Source organism: Pinus tabuliformis, chromosome 3_2 (genome assembly GCF_031772625.1).
Source record: "Pinus tabuliformis cultivar Carrire ecotype Pingquan chromosome 3_2, CPIR1, whole genome shotgun sequence".
Lineage (NCBI taxonomy): Eukaryota > Viridiplantae > Streptophyta > Pinopsida > Pinales > Pinaceae > Pinus > Pinus tabuliformis.
The window spans coordinates 1131053689-1131071821 of NC_142302.1; the positions used below are offsets into that span (position 1 = coordinate 1131053689).

General features: G+C 37.3%; 1 protein-coding gene across 1 annotated transcript; it reads right to left on the minus strand.

The window, feature by feature from the left end:
- Positions 1-16657: 16657 nt before the first annotated feature.
- On the minus strand, positions 16658-17650 carry LOC149184665 (uncharacterized). The gene has a single exon (XM_089415408.1). It carries the CDS (start codon positions 17648-17650, stop codon positions 16658-16660), a length of 993 nt encoding a protein of 330 aa, XP_089271534.1.
- Between the last annotated feature and the right edge of the window lie 483 nt (positions 17651-18133).

Genomic DNA, 18133 nt, shown 5'->3' on the forward strand with positions numbered 1-18133 from the left:
GGGTCAAGTCAGATGACTGTTTCAACTCTATTTTCACTCAAAACATGCATGAACACCCTCATATTGATAAGGCTTTCAACCACTAATGCTCAATAGTTTATAGATTCAATGAATAGATGGAGAATACTGACTGTACCAGCAGATACATACATAAACACATATGAATGGCTAGCTATAGAAAGTAAATGAAGCTTACAAATCTAATTTATCAACGCAGAGATAAGATGATAGTTATCTGGCATTCGACAGAGAAGAAAACATGAATAACCCATTCAGGTGCAAGCTTATAACAAAGGGAAAGATGGCGATTGAACATATAACAACAAAAGAAGCTTGTATTACTAGAATGAAGATGAGATGCTGGGAGGAATAGAGTATCCACTATCTCCGAAAGTTGAACCCTTGTTTTTTCTAACTTTCAGCCATTTATAGGCTTTTTTACAATGCTCTCGGGCTCTCTAAGGCTCGAGATGTCTTAATCGATCCCCTCTGGCTTCTAACTGCATGATGCCATAACTAAACAGACATGAGCCAGAGGTATCTTTCCTAACAAACACAGTGACCAAATTCTGGTAATTTTGTCGCGCTGTCAGGTGGCTCGCTCATGCCAGTGACGCTCCATGACCATTTCTGTTGGTTCGGCTACATCGTGCTATTGTTTTTCCCCTTTTGGCCATGCCTTCCATTATTTCAGTTCAACTGTCCAACTGTCACAAATACTGACAGAGCCAACAACTTTCCTCCCCAAGTGACTGATGGGAAGTGAGGTATGGGGGCATATGGGTCGTTGGATAGGATGGATCAACGGTCAGGATGTTGGTCGGGTGGCAGAGGATGACTGAGGTGATCATGAACGAAGGTCGTTGGATTGGGAGAGATGGACAGAGGAGATCAATCACCAGAGGCTTGAAGTCGTGGCAGGAGCGGAATAAGTCTGAGCCGTCAGATCTCAGACGGGTAGATCGGACGGCTATCGGGTGGTGGAGGTGCTTGAAAGATAACGCCCGGGAGCAGTTTCATTTGAGCGAAAATGGTTTCTATCGGGCAGTCATCGGGTGGTAAGCGGTAAAAGTCAGAGTCCGCCCGATGCCATTCATCGCACGCCACGTAGCAGCGGAGGAGAGAGGAGAAACCGCTTTTATCGGGTGGGTATCCCTCTCGCTTGTTGCTCACCCGAAATCATTGTGAACCATCGGATATGATGGAGGAAGATTGACGGTTGAGGATCATCGTGCAAGTTGATTTGATTGGCTAAGCGACAACTGTCGGATCGAGTTCAGATCAACGGTCAAGATCTAATCGTTAATCGCAGAGGTGAAGGGTTGGCAGACAGTGCGATGGAACTGTGATACGCCGATGGGCGATTAAGTGATGCGCAATAGCCGTTGGATCGACGAATGAAATGGACAGCGAAGATCGATCTGATCGGAGATCGGAGAATGGAGATCACAGCGGAAAAGAGATGAACAGAGAGCAGACCCACCGATATTTATGAGCATGGGTGTATAATTTTTGAAGTCCGGCTTATGGCCAAAGCAGAGCAAGAGGAGACATGGACCATCGGAGCTAAAACAGGGGACATTTCCGTAAAAATAGCAGCGCTGCATCTCAGGGCTAACACTGGCTCCTTCTGGGGATGAAAGCCTCCCTGTGAGGTTTCAAGAACTGCAAATTACTGCCTTTCCAGCAACAACCAAAACAAACTTATCTCCTAGTGTTCCATTGGGCATGGAGTTTATTTGCATAAAAAACAAAAACTGAAAAAACCTATTACAATATTAAGGCCTTAAAGCATCATATGAAGTAAAGTTTAAAAAACCGCCCATTGACTGGGCCATCAAAAACACCTTCCCCCTCCAAATTGTGCAAAATGAATGTATTATTCATCTGAACTTGAGCAATGAGAAACGGTCTCGTCCATAAGGAATCAAATTTACCATGGTTTCCCTTCTTTTCCTTTAATGCATCCCATTTGAGAACCCAATCACCAACCTGAAAACTGTCCATTTTTGCCTTTCTATCAAAGGTTTCTTTGATTTTCTTCTGATGAATTCTTGACTTCTCAACCAGTTGTTCTTTGATCTGTTGTAATTCAACCAAGTTACTCATTCGCCTCACCATGTCGTTCTCTTCATCCTGTTCTTCTTGCAAGAATTTTGCCACAGGGAGAATCAACTGGATAGGAAAAACAGCATCAACGTCATAAACCAGCTTAAATGGAGAATTTCCTATGGAATTCTTGTTGGTAACTCTGTAATCCCATAGTGCAAAATTCAACTTGGAATCCCAACTCTTTTTGTTGTCCTCCAACAATTTTTTGATTATCCTTACAAGACTTTTGTTAGATGATTCTGCCAGGCCATTGCCTTGAGGATAATATGAGGTAGAATGAACCAATTGAATGCCCATGGATTCACACATGTCCACCAATTCTTCTGCCCTAAAAGCTGCTCCATTATCAGTGACTAGTTTGGTTGGGCAACCAAATCTAGTGAAAATATTCTCATTCAAGAACTTTATGATAACCTGATGATTAGCATTTTTAGTGGGTATAGCCTCAATCCATTTGGTAAAATAATCAGTGGCTACCAAGATCCATTTGTGATGGCCACTGGAATGTGGATTGATCTCACCTATGAAGTCCAAGCCCCACTGTTGGAAGGGACCATTGACGTGTATTGGCTTCAAGGGCAGAAATTTTAGCTGTTGTCTTCCTGCAAACCTCTGACATTTGTCACAAGATTTCACAAAAGAAAACACATCAGAGAACAGAGTAGGCCAATAATACCCAACTCTCAAGATCTTGTGGGTTGTGGTTTTCCAATAATGATGCCCTCCACAGATGCTAGAATGGAACTAGTGCATGACTTCCACAAATTGTCCTTTGTCTAGACATCTCAAGAGGATCCCTGATGGGTCTTTCCAATAAAGCAGGTTTTTATTAATGCAGAATTTGGTTGATCTAAGCTTAATGGCCCGGGCTTGACTTGAGCTAAGCCCTGGAGGGACTTCTAGCTTCTGCAAAAAATGAACTACATTAGAATACCATTCACAGGTGGTTAGATTTTCAACCAAAGACTGATTCTGCTCTTGCTCTTCTGCTGCTTCCTCTATCCGCTCACCATCTCAATTTGAACTTATACAATTTATGTCTAAAAAATTGCAATTTTCCTCAGCCATAAGCTTAGCCATGCCTTGGCCTTTGACAAGATTGGTGGGCTTCACCTCTATGTTGAACTCTATGAATTTTGCAATCCATTTAGCTCTCTTTCCATCAATATCTGGCCGAGTTAGGACATCTTTTACTGAGGCTGAAGGTACATACACAACCACTTTGGAATGCGAAATATAAATTCTGAATGCCTTTAAAGATTTTATGAGAGCATAAGCTTGTTTTTCAACAAGGTCGTACCTTAGTTCAGCGTCCCTTAGAGTTTTGCTGAAAAAGGCCACAGGGTGTTCTACGCCTTCATCGTTTTTCTGTAATAGAACTACTGCAAGTGTATCATAAGAGGCAAAAGATAAGATATGAAACTCCCTGGTATAATCTAGGCTGATTAGAGTGGGAGCTTCCATGATAGCTTGTTTGATGGCTTCAAAAGAGCTTCTTGCACCATCTGTCCATTTTATTTCTGATCCTTTCTTCAGCATGGAAGTGATGTGCTTCACTAGCTCTACAAAGTTTGGAATAAACCTCCTGACAAAGTTAATCTTTCCCAGGAATGATTGAATGTCCCTTTTTGACCTTGGGATGGACAATGTCTGAATTTCTTGAACTCTCGCTGGATAGATCTTCACACCTTCAACAGAAACAATATGTCCCAGGAGCTTGCCTTCTTCTAGAGAAAACTGTGACTTCTTTGGGTTCATAGAAATTCCAAACCGTCTGCATTTTAGAAACACCTTCTTCAAATGCTGCAAATGGTCCTTGTGACTGCTGGAAAATACTGTTATGTCGTCAAGGTAAATAAGGACAAACTTCTCCTTCTCTCCCAAAAAGGCTATGTCCATGGCCCTCTGAAAAGTAGCCCCATCATTCATCAATCCAAAAGGCATCTTGGAGTACATGAAAGTGCCCCAAGGAGTAGTGAAGGCGGCCTTTTCCTAATCTTGTGGATGTTCAACAATCTGATTGTAACCCGAAAATCCATCTAAGAAAGACATGACTCTAGCCCCTAAAACTTTTTGCAACAAGTGTTCCATCTTAGGCAGGGGGTAGTTGTCTCTTTTAGAGCATTTGTTCAGATTCCTGAAGTCAACACAAAGTCTGATTTCTCCATTCTTCTTTCTTACTACCACAAGGTTAGCTATCCACTTTGAATACCTTAGGGGAACTATGATCTTGGCATCCAATAGCTTCTTGATTTACTTTTCAATCAAAGGCAATAAGAGAGGGCTGATAGCTCTTAATTTCTTCTTAAAAGGGATGGTGTTCTTCTCCAGTGGAATCTTATGTTGGATGATGTTGGTGTCATAGGTCTTAAGATCACTGTACTCCCAAGCAAAAATATCAGCAAATTGTTTTATCAGGGTGCAATACTCGGAATTTTGGGCAGAAGACAAGTGAGTGGACAGATTTATGTACTTTCGATGGGCTAGACTCCCTACATTATGTTTATGAACAACAGACTCATTTTCTTTTTTGGTAGTCTTATAAGGTACATCATTATGATCAAACAGCTTCTCTAGGGGCACCAATCCTTTGGGTATATGGTTACTAGGTAGCTGAACAATGTTGTCCTGACCAATCTCGTCCTTTAGCTTGGACTGGTTACATTCTTCAATGGTTTCGTTTTCTTGGTCAATGTGCATTTCAGAAAATTCATCAATGACTTGTAAAAACCTATTAATTTCATCATCATCTTCAAAAAATTTCTAGTATTTGACATTGTCAAGCAGAGATGGTATATATTTCACCTGAACTTCATAAGTCAATTTAGGAGGCAAAGGAGGAATAAACATGCTAGCAAACACAATAAGGGAATCAACAAGATGGTTCTTCATTCTCGGGATGTAAGAAATGCTGAAAATATTAAAAGAGTCCTTGAGCTTCCATACCTCATCTTTGTATGCTTTCAACCTTGGATGTTTTGCTTGGAAAGTTTTGTTGACCTGCTGAATGATAAGGTTTGCATCTCCAAACACCTTCACACCTTTGATGCCCATTTCTTTAGTAGCGTTTAAGCCTAATGTCAAGGCTTCGTATTCTGCTATGTTATTTGTGACCTGAAAAGTTAACTTGAAAGATAAATGAATGCGTTCTTGTGTGGGGGACACAACGACTACACCTGCCCCTGCAACTTCCTTAGAGCAAGCTCCATCAATGAACATGTCCCAAATTTGTGGTCGTTCTTCCTCTGTGATCTGGCAAACCTATTTCTTAAGTTGCATGGAGGCCAACTGGGATTCTTCAATCTGAAGAATATAGGCTCCAAAATCAGTGTCAACAACATAGATGGGATGAATAGTGGGATTCCTTTCATCACTGATTATGAGCTTCTCTGATCCAACCTCTGGAGAGAAACATGCCAAACTTGGGGGTACATCCGCTACCACAATATCCATCACCATGCTCTTCATGGGCAGCTGAGACAAGGTGATGGCTAGGTCTTTGATTAATCCCAAACATTTCACTTTTCTAGAGTCAAAATAAAACAGGTCATGATAAGACTTGGTAATGTCAAGACCCAACTCATCCATGACAGCCTTGGGCATTAGATTATGGTTGGCTCTTGTGTCCAGAAGGCAGTTGTGAAGGATTTTGTCATGAATAGTCAAAGAGACATAGAATGATGGGGAGCTGTCATCACAATTTTCGATCATTGGGCTGAGAACGATAGCTGGTTTGTTGTCTTGCAGATTTACATAGTCAGTGGAGGCTAGGATGGCTTTAGGCTCAAGGGCCTCAAGGATAGATCTCTTGAAGGACTCATTCTTCACTAGTTCAATCAGAGGTATAGGTATGCTTAGCTTCTAAATTTCTGATTCAAAACTGAAAGGAGAAGGAGACTTGTCAAGGCCTCTTACCTCATGAGCTGGAGCTTTGAGGATGATGGGATCAACTGCCGGTCGTTTATGCTTTTTAGCTTGCTATATTACAGGGATAACAACTCTCTGAATAGGAGTTTCCTTGGCATTATTCATCTTTGACCTCAGATCATATCTGTGTTGATCATCAGTTTTCAAAACAGCTCCACCATCCCACTCTTAGCTAATCTGGTCATTGAAAAATGACTTTTCATAGGCAGCTGAGGTCAAAAAGGAGGCACTACCTTTGTCTTCCAGACAATGGATCTCATCATCTTCTTCAAAATTCTCTTCTTCCATGACTACATTCTGGAAAGGGGTCTTCACCCTTTGGTCTTCATTGGCATCTTTGCTTCTTTGCAGAATTTGCAACTACTCATTAGCTCTTATATATGGATTTAGGTTTCTGGGAGCAAAAGTATTAGGAACTCTTCCTTTCCCACGGTGTTGCTCAACCTTTAATTTGGAGATTTCAGAGGCTAATGACTCTATCATCTTGGTCATTTTATCTATCTTGGGATCTTAAGATGATGAAGATTCACCCCTCTGTCTCCTTCTATTGACATTCCCCTTGAGCTTCTCTACAGCCATGATGTTTGATTCTACTTCCAAGGTTGCATCCTACATATCAACCAAGGTAGCACATCGTCTCTCCCTCAACAATAGATAGAAGTCAGAATCAAAGGCACTGGCATAGGTGAGTTTAGCAGAGGTAGTGGTGGGTTTTACTTCAGCTAGTATCTTGTTGTACATGTGGTTAAACCTCTTATTAAAATCGGACAACAACTCACCATTTTCCCTCTTTAAGTTCCCAAACTCGGTGTGGTAGTAGAGTAGATCCTTCTTATCCCCCCAATGCTTTAGGAATGCATCATCTAAAGCCTCAATATCTGCTATAGACCTTGGGGTCAGTTCTCTGAACCATTTTCTAGCCTCTCCATCTAGACTTTGGACAAAGACTCTCATTCATACATCATCTTCACTAATGTCTAGGTTATCAGCATAGCTATAGAATGATTCAAGATGTTCCTCAGCTGTAACACCTTCAGTCCCAGTGAACTTAGGCCTATACTTTTGATATTCTCCAGTAGGCATGGCATTCAAAGGAGTGGGCAGTACTAGAGGTCCATACCTAGTAGCTATGATTCTTTCCATTTTGGTAGGTGCTTGTGGACCTGCCATAGCTATGGTGGCTATAAGGGTACTGGAAGTCTGAATGACAAAGGGTTGAGGAGTGACTGATAGGACTAAAGGAGTTTGATGGATAGGAGGAGAGGCTTCCTTTGGGCTTAGAATGGAAGGAGAACCTAAAGAATAAGGAGCTCTATGAATCTCTGAGATTTTTTCTTCACTGCTAGTATTAGATGCTATACTCTCAACATGTATTTGTTCTATTACAAGATTTTCTTGAAGACATATAGAATATTGTTTAGAACTACCTGAACCTGGTGCTCCTTTTTGCAATGCCTTTCTTTCTTTTGGTATTTTCAGGGTCAAGTACTCGATCAGCCTATGGCTTCTGAGGATTTCTCCGAGTATGCCTCCCAAACTGAACCAGAACTATGGAGTGGAGTCGCCAAGAGGTTTGTCCTCCAGAGAGTCACCAGATAGATGATTACAACCGAAATAGTGTCTAGACTTTGTCTTCCATCAAAGCTGGATCTGTGTCGTCCCCCAGGGAAGATGAGCTTCATTCTCCTCTCCCCGGCAACAACGCCAATTATGTTAGCACTCCAAGAAGCTCTCCTAGGTTGTAGCTCGGAGATGCCTGGAAACATATAAATCTTCAATATCGTTCTCTGAACTATTGGAATGGATTGGGGTTTGGATCAAGTCAGATGACTGTTTCAACTCTATTTTCACTCAAAACATGCGTGAACACCCTCAGCTTGACAAGGCTTTCAACCAATAATGCTCAATAGTTTATAGATTCAATGAATAGATGGAGAATCCTGACTGTACCAACAGATACATACATAAACACATATGAATGGCTAGCTACAGAAAGTAAATGAAGCTTACAAATCTAATTTATTAATGCAGAGATAAGATGACAGTTATCTAGCATTTGACAGAGAAGAAAACATGAATAACCCATTCAGGTGCAAGCTTAGAACAGAGGGAAAGATGGTGATTGAACATATAACAGCAAAAGAAGCTTGTATTACTGGAATGAAGATGAGACGCTAGGAGGAATAGAGTATCCACCGTCTCCGAAAGTTGAATCCTTGTTTCTTCTAACTTTCAGCCATTTATAGGCTTTTTTACAATGCTCTCGGGCTCTCTGAGGCTCGAGATGTCTTAATCGATCCCCTCTAGCTTCTAACTACATGATTCCATAACTAGACAGACATGAGCCAGAGGTATCTTTCCTAACAAACACAGTGACCAAATTCTGGTAATTTCGTCGCGCTGTCAGGTGGCTCGCTTATGCCAGCGACACTCCATGACCATTTCTATTGGTTCGGCTACATCGTGTTGTTGTTTTTCCCCTTTCGACCATGCCTTCCGTTATTTCAGTTCAACTCTTCGACTGTCACAAATACTGACAGAGCCAACAACTTTCCTCCCCGGGTGACTGATGGGAAGTGAGGTACAGGGGCATATGGGTCGTTGGATGGGATGGATCAATGGTCAGGATGTTGGTCGGGCAGCGGAGGATGACTGAGGTGATCATGAACGAAGGTCATTGGATCGAGAGAGATGGACGAAGGAGATCAATCACCGGAGGCCTGAAGTCATGGCGGGAGCGGAATAAGTTCGAGCCGTCAGATCTCAGACGAGTAGATCGGACAGCTATCGGGCGGAGGAGGTGCTCGAAAGATAACGCCCGAGAGCGGTTTCATTTGAGCAGAAATGGTTTCCATCGGGTGGTAAGCGGTAAAAGTCGGAGTCTGCCCAATGCCATTCATCGCACTCCACGTAGCAGCGAAGGAGAGAGAGGAAACTATTTTTATCGGGCGGGTATCCCTCTCGCTTGTTGCTCACCCGAAATCGTTGTGAACTGTCAGATATGATTGAGGAAGATCGACGGTTGAGGATCATCGTGCAAGTTGATTTGATCGGCTGAGCGACAACCGTAGGATCGAGTTCAGATCAACGGTCAAGATCTGATCGTTAATAGCAGAGGTGAAGGGTTGACAGACAATGCGATGGAACTGTGAGGAAGTGCCCAGAGCCTGGAGGCCAGACAAAGTCCAAACACATCGACCGAAAGGTCCACATTATTTTAACTAATTACTGGTGGAAACTATTTTCTTTTGTCAGAGATATACATTAAAATATATATACTTTATACTTTTCGCAGAGAAACATTTGCGTTTACTTTAGAGAAAAAGACACTTCAGACCATCACATGTAACAGTGACGTCCTGGAATGAGAATTTCTGCAACGCTTATTGATTCAAATCTTCTTTTGTAAGTAAGAAAGTACTCACTGTGCCGCGAGGTCGCTTAGTGAAGTTACACGGTACATTCCAGCCATATCCTTCATCCAGATCAGAAGGTTAATTTTTTTCACAGCTTGTCATGTTTAAGTATATACCAGTGTTTATTCATTGAGATCTGGTGGTTAATTTTTTTACACAACTTGTCATCTAGCTATATGTTACTGTTTCTGTTTCCTAAAAAAAAGGCTCTACTGGTTTCTGTTTCCAATAAGATTTCAATCCTTCGCAATTTTTAAAGATTTTTTTTTCTCCATTAGAATCTTAGTTTTTATCACCACATCACCCAATATTTCTGATTTGTTGAACTTTGAAAGTGTGATTTTGAGATTTTGATCATATTTTTCCAAATGCATAAGAACATATGTTTTCAAATTCTTTTTCTACCTTCTAATTCTTTTATTTCAACTGAAACATAATATTCTGATAACAGTCCGCTATGGTACTACCTACCTACCTATTGATTCATACTATATATATATATATCTCTCTTTATTGGATCTTTTTCTTAATTTCTGTCATCTATTCTATTATAACCATACATATATTCCAAAAAAACAATTAGTTCCTCCAAAAATTGATACATTTTCTTTTATGAATAGTTTTCTAGCATTTTCTTTTATTCAGGAATACATGGGCGCGGTCAATTTTTTGACTGCCCCCATGTCCGTCAGATTCCCAAATATTCGGAGAATCTGCAATCGACTTAATCTCACTGTTACTTAACAACCCCTCTCTTAGATAGAAAATCAGCAATTTAGTTTTGTTCAAACTTATCTCGATTGCACATTGCTCAAGCTGGTTGACGTGGCCAGCGGGCCCCATCCATCTCCGTTACCAATTCCGTTAATACCGTCAATATTCCGACACTCCACAACTCCGCCAATTTTCGGCACCTCTGATAGCTGACTCCCATAAGTGGATAAGACATGAAATTAATTCATTCAATGTTACCTCCACACCAAAGGATTTCAAAATTCAAATTCTTTCCGGCTTGGGAATTTAAATTGAAAAATTGAGCGCTGAATTTTTGCAGGGTGTTGAATAGGTAATAGATGCTTCTCTGTTTCATTTTGAGCCTCTCCAGCACCGGGGTAAGCACCGTACCTCACTGTAACAACATCCAAGGTAACTCCATAATGGACATAACCAAGAGGCTCCTCTGGCCAGATCTCTTCCCCATCTGAAGGTTGCGGCTGCCGGTGCTCTTTCTCGAGTACGGGTCGTGGATATGATTTGAGATCAAATGTTGCATTCAGGTTATGTAAGCTCACTTCACAACGCCAGTAAAATCCCATCTAATAACATATTATGATTTCAACACTTTTAAATTAAATTTTATATTGGGAATAAATACTAATTTACTTGATTATGTTCTCTTTTAATTGATGTTGCAAACTTTGTAGGCGAGGACACAAGCAGTAGCGTTGAAAGCAGAAAGTACAATTAATTTGCAGAACCAAAACAAGTTGATACGGTTATTAAAAGAGGTTTTGGAGGTCGGATACTGTAATGGATTACCATATCACTGAATATCACTTTGGTGAAGCCCATGTAGCTAAACAAAATATTCTCATATTCGAATTGACTAATTTCAACGGAATACCAAATTAAGGCTGTTGGATTCAATTTCAAATATAAAGCTTTCATGATGTGCAAGTCCAGCAAACATTCTTGGTAGGAAAAGATGCACTCTGGATGTATTTACATATAATTTGTATCATTTTATTAAGTTGTTGTTTGAGATAAACTATTTTGTGTATGAGTATATTACATTTAATCTATAAAATTAGTCCTAGTTTTCAGAAAAATAAGTTCAGGTTGGTTTTCTAATAAGTTTTCAGTTAGATTTGTTGACTACTATAATTCTAAAAACAAGAGCTAGTCTTGAATACAAGCAGGTTATTGATGAATTCTAGAGTCCAGTATAAATGTGTAAATTATTCACAATCCATTGAAAATTTACTAAATCACTCTCAAGATCAATTGTACATTATAAGATTCCATTCACATCATATTCGTATGTTGGTGGTAAGAATTTCTCTATTTAGTTGGCAACATTTTTTTGAAGTTGTTGGTTCAAATAATGTGTTAATTTTTTTTGTCTAGAGAGAATACTTTAATATACTAGATGTTTTAGTGATTTCTATCAAAATTGACCTCATGTAAGTAAGAACCTAGCCTCTTTGATTCCAGAACTTCAAAGTAATATTTTTGACAAATTAAATATACAATAATAAAAAAAATATTCATTTACTACCAAAACTAACTTAACTTTGATTCCATAACTTCAAAGTAATATTTTTGACACATTAAATATGCAATAAAAAAAACTATTCATTTACTTTTATTGCAAGAACTACGACTAATAAATGAATAAAACTCAATCCACCTTTGATCAATGAATGAATAAAAGGAATGAATCCAAAATGCAAAAGTTCTCTTTTTCTTGAAATTTGTAAGACCTTTGGGCGGGTAAATAAAACAAGGAATTTTTCTTATTTTTTTTTTACGACTAAATGGAAAAAACCAAGATCAATATTTCTTATATTAAATAATTTATTTATTGTTTATCTGTCAAATATATTATTTTGAAATTAAACTTTTTTTTAAATATCTTATTACATTATACGTAGTCATAAGAATATGCTTCGTTAAATTTATTTAGCCTCCCAATATGTATAGTTATAAGATTTACATTATATCTAGTTATAAGAATATATTAGACAAGGCTTTTCAAAAAATAAGATAAATGAGAAAATAGTTTAACTATTAAAGGAGGGTAAAATATTTAAGGATTTTTAATTGAAATATGACAAGTCATTCTATAATAATCAATTTATTTTTGTTAGTTTGACTTTAGAAGAAAAGAGAAATTCAAAATAAAAATAAAAATTGTTAATACGTTGTTGTATGGCAAGGTTCTATGTGGTGATAGGAATGTAAAGATCTTGTTTGGTAATTACAAACTCTTCGACCTGGTTGGTATTTAAAATAGTGAAGTATTTAAATCGTGTTTGTCATATTGTGAACTATAATTGTTTTAATTGATGAGTTTAAAATTTGTAAAAACTTTTATAATAATTCAAATTTGTATAAAACTTAGATACCAACACATGTTCTTGTTGAAAACATACCATTAGAGGTAAATAATTAAGAAAGAAAAAAAAATTCATATGAACTCAAATAATTTAATAAATGTCTTGCAAAATAAAGATAACTCGGATATAATATTTTCTTTTTAGTTTTTCCCTACTATTCTATATTTCTCTATGTGTGGGGCCGTAGTCATGAAGATGGATTCCATTATGTTTAATTGGGCATGTGGTATTTACACGCCATGGTATTGTAAAAAAAACTATTTACAAATTAAGAATTTTTATAATAAACTAGAATAAATACTTATGGATAAAAATAATATTACATGTTTTAAAATGCATATATGATTAACTAATATATTAATTCTTTTTATAAGTAATAATAGTAATAATTTAAAATAAAGTTATATTTTAGCTAAATTTTAGGATTTAAATATTGAAGATGTGAGATTTATCATAGTGTAAGTGTTTTGATGTCTATATTGTAAAAAGAGTTACTTACAAATTAACAATTTCTATCATAAAATGAGGTGAATCTCCATGGATAACAATATTGTTACATGTTTTATAATGTGTATATGATTAAATCATATATTAATTATTTTTATAATTAACAATAATAATTTAAAGTAAATTTATAATTTAGTTAATTTTTATGATATAAATTTAGGCAATGTGAAATTGACTATGTAGTAAGTGTTTTGATGTTGATCACATTGATGCCTATCATTGTTTACTAAATTATTAAATATTAATAAAATAAGAAATACTAAAATAAATATGTTTTAGAAATATAGATTTATTTTGAGATATTTTTAGGTAAAAATTTATTTTATTAATATCATTTGTAAATATACATTCTTATATGTTCTAGACATTTATATCTTACTTGATACTAATAACTATTATTTCATAGATTAAATCAGAATTGATTCACGATATCTATTTAAAAAGAGTGAAGGGATAATATATGGGAGGTTGGGAGGAATCATTTTATGTACAACTTTTCTTTTGTACTAATATATTGTTTCAAGTGACTATATTACTATGACCATAGATTATTTTCCTCTTAAATATTTTCAATTAATTATTATGATATTTGATTTGGCTATGTGAGTGGTTGGTTAATACATTCACATTGTGTGGAATACTTTATTAATAAAAAGGTTTCTTAGGATTTGGGATTTATATGGCTTTTTAGAATAAGCTCATTGTTCCATTATGTCAATAAGGTTACTTTTAGTTGTAAATGCTTTGAGATATATTCTTTGAATATGTCATTTTTTTTTTATTAAGATAATATTTTCAATTTTCAATTTTTATTCTTGGTATACAAATATTGTTTCTCACGTGCTACGTGTGATCTCAGCAAATAAAAAATAAAGACAAATTTATGGTCATGATTCTTGTAAAATAAAGTCATAGTTCCTAATTGACAAGGGGACTATGAACATCAAAGGTATGATTCTGAGTTCATAGTTCATGAGGGTCAAAGTTCTTGAGGTCATAGTTACTATGCGTCATAGTTCCTAAGGGTTAAAGATCTCAAGTTCATAGTTCTTGTATGTCATAGTTACTATGGTCATAGTTCTTGTTGGTCATATTTTCTATTGGTTAGAGATCCCAATGATAAGAAATCTCATAAAATTTCTTCAATGAGAGTCGATGAAGTGCTCGTTACAAATTGAGAGGGAGGGAAATATAAATAGAGAGAGAGAGACTAGAAAATGTGTAAATGGGAATAGAGAGATAGAGAGTGTTGGCAATAAATTAGTCATAATGATATAAACAACAATTACATCCATATGATTCCATTCCATCAAATTCCACAATACGAGGGTTTTCAAATTCCATAAAAGCAGTGTTTTCAAATTGTACAAAAGTAATGTCTTCAAATTTCACTTCAATATACATCGAAAAACATCGCCAACTTGTGATGCATGGTCAATATGGTGTGTTTACTCACATTTTCTAATTATGCACTCAAATTTGAACTCACTATGTTGGAGTTTCCACATTCCACATTGGTAGGGTTTTCAAATTCCACAAAGCTAAGGTTTTCAATAGTGCATAAGACTAACATAATTATATTTCCTAATAATGCACACACACTTTTGAGCAATGCTAATCAGGTAGCCTCGTTGGGGTCCTATTTGGTAGCTTGGGCCTTACAGAGCCTAGACAACGAGGAACATGTGTGATCTCCTAAGAAGAAGCACACATTATTGTGGGCATGTGTTCCTCATGATAGCCCCATTTCCAATTCTGGGGTAATCACTTGTTTTGTCAATTGTGCATAGTCCTTCTCAAACTCTCATTATAGAATTTCTCACAACATTCCTTCATACACTTCATGCTAAGTGTTTTCTCATTAGTTTACATAGTTTCTTTCTTTTATCACATATGTGATTCCACAACCACTTGCCACATGCTTATTTACAATATAAAAATAGAGTGCTAAGTTATTTCATCATGACTATTCCCTAATTACAAAAGCCTCCATCATGTTTTGGTTGATTTCTTACACTTGTTTGAGAAACTTCCACATATTTAATTTTATATATCTATATATTACTCTTTTATGTTTATCTCATCATTCTAGATTTGTCATGGTTATGAGCATTGCAATAGGTTATCATCATTCATTTCTTAAAACCCCATTTCTTTATACTTATTTTTCTATCTTCTCATAGGTTTGTATTCTTTGAGGGGTAAGTTTGTTCCAGTTTTGACTTCATTCATATGTAATTTAGGGAATTGCGATACTATTTCTCATTTATAATTTCTCTTATTTCAGATTGAATTATTATATTGTTCTTCATCTATCTCAATGATTTCAACGTGGAAGAATTAAATGAATCAACTTGTACGGTCTTTTTTTATCAATGGGTCCTAATTTGAAAAATTTATGTATGAATTCTTCCAGATCCATTTTGAGCCATTAAACGATTTTGTCTGTGGTAAAAAAAAATATCGTTTGTGCGATACCATCTGGTACTTGAAGTTTTTATGCAAAATTTATGCCTCTCGCAAGTTGATATACCATACTGACCACCATGGTACAAGTCAATGCCATGTTAATCCCTGTTACTCATGCATATGGGGCTAGCCATGTGTGGAATTTAAAAAAGACTATAGAAGGTCCAAAATCGTAACTCTAGTTGAGGTTTGAGGGAGTCAAACCTTTCATATAGTTAGCTATTGGTTTATGTTAAATACTAGGCCACTAGGAGGAGTAGGGATTACATTTCATGTTATTATATTATCTTCCATATTTGAGCAAAGAAATTGGGAGTGGGATGTTAGAGAGAATAAAAAAGGGCTTGAGATTTGTAGAAACTTTATAAGCCATAGGTCTTAGGTAACTCTATAAAGAGTACCTCTTTCTTTGTATCTACACATTTTTCCATACTAGAGAATAGAGATCAAAACAACCTCACCTTCTAGCTAGGTTTCTCCCATAAGGGTTTCCCAAGGGAAAAATTGTGCTTATTTTGGTTAGTGTGTGTATTTATTTTCACTCTATATTTCTTGAATTTTAGCTAATTTATATTTAAGCATACAAACAATAAATAAAGAATCTGAGATCTAAAAAGAATTAATATTCACAGTAAAAAAATTCAATATTTGTCAGATCTATTATGATGAATTCTTCCAATGGAATATCCACGATAATTTACTGATCATCTCCACATGTTGCTTGAATGAATAGTGTCTTCTTTACTACCACATGTTTTTTTTTTTCCCTTGGAAAAAATCGTAATTTCTATTAATATTAAGAAATTACATTTTGTAGATGCCGAGGCATATGCATATGGAGGAATTACTTGCCTTATCAGGATACATTTAAGTCTGTTTACAAAAACTTAAAACTGCTGAGTGGTGAACCTCCACGCAGGGAGTCTGAAATCAGAGTTGTATCAAAACTGCCCTTAACAGAGAGAGGGAAAAGGATGCAAAATATATATATCTTCTCTATACAGAGAGAGTACTATATATGTCTATACAAGAACTGTTTCTACAGCCGACTGATAGATATAAGAAAATAAAACATGTTTTTACAATGAGCTCTACAAAATCATGGGCTTAAAGCCCAATTTGTCCCTGTTCTATAAACGGTCTGTGGTAATATTGATGGTGAGTACCATCAATCTCCTCCTGTATCAACCAAACATTGTCCTGAAGATGTGTTGCCTCTTTTGAAAGTTGATCAGCCTCCGAGTTTTGTTCCCTGTAGATATGTCGACAGACAAAAGAGTCAAATATGTCTATCATTCTGTGAGCTTCCTCTAGGATATGCCTGAGAGTATATGCATTGCAATGAGATGCATTATTGAGCCAATTACATATGATTTTAGAATCACCAAATAACTGAAGATGTGTACAATGATGAGATAATGCAAAATATATGAGGTGTTTTGCAGAGCAGAGTTCGGCAAAATTGTTTGTGCCCATCCCCAAGTTTATTTGGATTTTGAAACAGTGTTTTTCATTCAGGTATAGAATTGCTCCCCCTCCACAGCCTGCTTCCTGGGCAGAACCATCAAAATATGCCCAAGGTTTAGATTTATCAATGATTTCCGGGGTGATGATGCGCTGAGGGGCTACGGTGTCATCTTCTGGTAGGTGATCATAATCAGAGATTATGTGATGAGTGATAGATGGCCAGTGAGGTTCTCTGAGATTGAAAATGGACTGATTCCTGGCTATCCAAATGGCCCAGTTGACAAGGAGAGGCATGTTCCTGGCTTTGCCTTTGTGGGCAAGGCACCATGAGTTCCAAGCATCTTGGATATTGTTGCCTTGCCAGGGGTGTAGGGAAGGGTAGTGGGCAGTTATACCATTCCATAACTCTTTAGATGAAGTGCAGTTCAGGAAGAGATGTTCGGTGTTCTCATCATCCATACGACAAAGATGGCAACGGAAGGGGCCATGAAAGGATCTCTTCATCAAATTGGCACCCGTAGGGATCTTGTCTAAGAGTATGTTCCACATTAACAGGCGGGTGCGAGGGGCGGCCTTGAGTTTCCAGAAAGATTTCCAATTTGGGTCAATAGATTGAGGTTTATGGGGATCCATGAGGCTGATGTATCCCTCTTTTGGGGAGTAATGACTAGTCTTGGCAAGGGCCTAGATGATTTCGTCGGGTTCCTCTGTTAAGCAGATATGGGCCTGTGTGAGGGCTTCAGTATATAGCTACCAGTCTTGTCTCCAGTGATCAGGTATGTCCAAATCATAAGCCGATTTCCAAGCCTATTGTAGGATAGTGGAGTTGATGTGGTCGCAAATATGCTTGATGTAAATGATGCCTCTGTCATTTAGGTAGCTGATTAAGTCGGCAGGTTATCTGTGAGCGTTCCCACATCCTACCCATGGGTCTGTTCCAATACAACATTGCCTTCCTTTATTCTCCAAGTAATTCCAAGTCGTAGCAGGGGGAGCGCGTTCATCATTGCCTTCCATATGTTGGAGATATTGCTAGCTGGGGGCCGAGACTGTCTGAGCCAATCCATCAAATTTGTAGGCCATATGTATTTTGCTTGTGCTACCTGGGTCCAGAGA